This window comes from Cyprinodon variegatus, unplaced genomic scaffold (assembly GCF_000732505.1).
Source record: "Cyprinodon variegatus isolate N-32 unplaced genomic scaffold, C_variegatus-1.0 Scaffold412, whole genome shotgun sequence".
Lineage (NCBI taxonomy): Eukaryota > Metazoa > Chordata > Actinopteri > Cyprinodontiformes > Cyprinodontidae > Cyprinodon > Cyprinodon variegatus.
The window spans coordinates 53081-55844 of NW_015150865.1; the positions used below are offsets into that span (position 1 = coordinate 53081).

The 2764-nt window shown below is 35.9% G+C and overlaps 1 protein-coding gene across 2 annotated transcripts in view; it reads left to right on the forward strand.

Moving 5' to 3' along the window:
* Nucleotides 1–763: 763 nt before the first annotated feature.
* LOC107093188 (contactin-4-like) overlaps nucleotides 764–2764 on the forward strand; it is a 124818-nt gene continuing 122817 nt past the window's right edge. Inside the window, exons 1-2 of one of the 2 annotated variants that reach the window (XM_015388061.1) lie at nucleotides 773–826; nucleotides 919–965. In XM_015388061.1, the coding sequence (XP_015243547.1) occupies nucleotides 930–965 (36 nt within the window). In that variant the 5' untranslated portion in view covers nucleotides 773–826; nucleotides 919–929. Of the gene's footprint in view, nucleotides 827–918; nucleotides 966–2764 lie in introns of both variants that reach the window. The other variant, XM_015388062.1, reaches the window with a different exon arrangement.

Here is a 2764-nt window from a genome sequence, read left to right on the forward strand (position 1 = left end):
CCATGGACAAGCCCTGTTTTCTTTACATGGATCTTGAATTCTGCCACAGAACCTTCAACCAGGATTTTCTTATAACCTGCAAACTGAAGTTTTTTTTACTTTAACTTGACACAGTATCTCTCAAATCCTCAGCTTTTTCCTGATGAGTTCCTTCTGCAGTGGTGTCCAGCGGTTGGTCATCCAGCTACTGTTTACATAGTCACAATGATTTTTCTAACCATAGCTCAGAAAAGCATCTCAAGCTGAGGCATTAAATTAAATTTTTTCAGACAACCTTCTCAAAAAATGTAATCATTGCTAGAGTTATCAAACTGTTTGCTCATAAACACATTGAAACACATATGAAATATTTTTAATGAAAATATTTTTCATAATATAAGTGTTAGTATCTGAGGTTTCCAGGAGTATTTAGTATAAAATGTTGTTTTAGTCATTATTGGGGCGAGGGGTCTAAAGATCATTTGTAATCCTAGATAGGAAAATCAATGTCTAAACTGAAGAACAGGGTTTCAGGTAGGCTCTAATGATCTTGGCAGTATAAACGTTAAATGGGGCAAATACCCAGGACAACACAGCATCTAGGAATCGTTATTGGTTCTGTAGTGGAGAACTAAATTCCCGAATATAGGTTAAGATGATAACATCTGGTATTATTGGCTGTATTCTTTGTGCTATCAGTTGACTCATCATAGTTTTAAGGCTTGCTGAGCTTTTTCCTCACTCTTGATTTCTCGCTGTTCTTTCTCTGTTTCTCTCTTAGCTGGAAGTAGTGACTGTATCTTGGCTGGAACAGAAGGAGCAAGAAAGAGCAGACCCCTCTTACTCTGTGAGTACTCAATCAGTGGGAAACATGCTTGTCGTTGGGCTTTGTGATTTATTGCCTGCTATAAATGATTGCGACCATAGCTGTTTTTCCAGGTAGCAGGTCCATGGCAGCCCACGGTTATCTCCTTTTCCTTGCAAAGGTGTGTCTGAACAGATGTCTCTGGTCTTTTCTATATATACTTCATTGAGTGTCTGTTTTCTATGTCAAAGTGTATATTAATTTACAGTTTGTAAAGTATAAAATTAAATTGCATTTCAGAATAGACAATTTATACTAAAGAGTTTTTAGGACTGTAATTTTGGAGTGATAAAACTCTGAATAGGATTTTGTTTAAGTAATTAGCCAGCTTATGTATTAGAATGTACAGCTTGAATAACAAAATAAAATTAGTATAAAGTTTAATTAGTCATGTTCCTGAGTTGATTAAATAAATACAGGGGATTAACAGACACCAAAACACCTATATTTCTGTATTTTAATAACTGATGCATGATTAAGAATTAATACTGTACTCTCCTTGTTACATGTGGCTAATGTTATTAAACAGCTAAACTCTTCCACATATCATGGCTGTTAGGAAAGTAGATTTCTTGTCCAGAGGTGTATCAACCCCAAACAAATGTGAAACTTGAAATCATGAAATAACGTATTTATTGCAAGAGCTTAGTCTGAAAATTAACTAACAATAATACTAGTATTAAAATACAAAAATTCCACAAAAATAATAATGTATGATTAAATATTAAACAGAACATGCTCATGGTGCTGCATTCATACTGAAGATATATGCAGAGGGGGCTGGATTAACACATGAAACACTAGGGCCTTTTCCAATCAGTGGCTACTACCTCCCCCTACCCACTACTCACTCCATTTGCGAGTGCCCATAGAGGGTCAGCCATATTAGGTCTCATCAGAAAACAATCATGAATGAGTACAAGTGGCTTATATGGCTCTCCACAGCAAGTGGGGATCCATTGCCTACTCAAGCAGAACATGCAGCACCAAATTGTACATGGCATGAAGAATAGGACGTACAAAGCTAAGTTCCACATATGCCTTGCAAATATTCACTAAATAAAGTAACACCTCACCAATAAATATCATTTCACATAGGCTATAATTTTGTAAAAAGTGCAATTTTCTTGACAAGTCAGACAGTTTTTTTTTTACAATTAAAGTCATAACTAAAAAGTCTCAAAAATTTGGGCCTATTTAAATATTTTCTTTGGTCTATTAAAGTAGGCTTGATACTATGATTTATTACTACAGTTTGCAAAGGTTAAACTCAAAGACACACATTGCTTTACCTGTTGATACATGCACATAAGGTACGTGCTAACTGTTTGTGTCTTCAAGTCAATCTCTTGTCTCAAAAACTAGTATGTGTGACCTCCCTTGGGGACCAAAGCATTCATTCTAAAATGTTTTTAAATAAGTCATCACCAGAAAATATGACTTTTTCATGTTAATGTATGTGAGGCTGTTTGGCCTCTGTTTAAACCTTCCAAGAAAATCAAGGGTTTTAAACTGGCTTGGTTTCTTTGTATAGGCTTTTTTCATACATGACAGAGTGCACTTTCCAAAACAGTTTGGTTTGGTTTTGCTAATCTGTTGACATTTAATGTGAGGTCAAAGATAATGTCAGGGCAGTGACATAAGCCGTGCACGTCTATCTTCCTCCACCTGAAGTTGTGACATCAAGTTGCCTCCATTACTAACAAATTGCATCAAAAATAAACATTTCCAACAAGTGGCTGGTTGTCAACACAAACAAAAATGTATTTTAGATTAGCCTGTTGACCAAACTACCAGGGAGCAACGGATACAGTGAACACAAATGTTTCGCTAACTTGGGAAAATGAAAGGCAAAGATCTAATTGTCATGATGGGTTCTGGGAGTAAAGCCCAAAATGCAGAACACACACGGGGAAACTG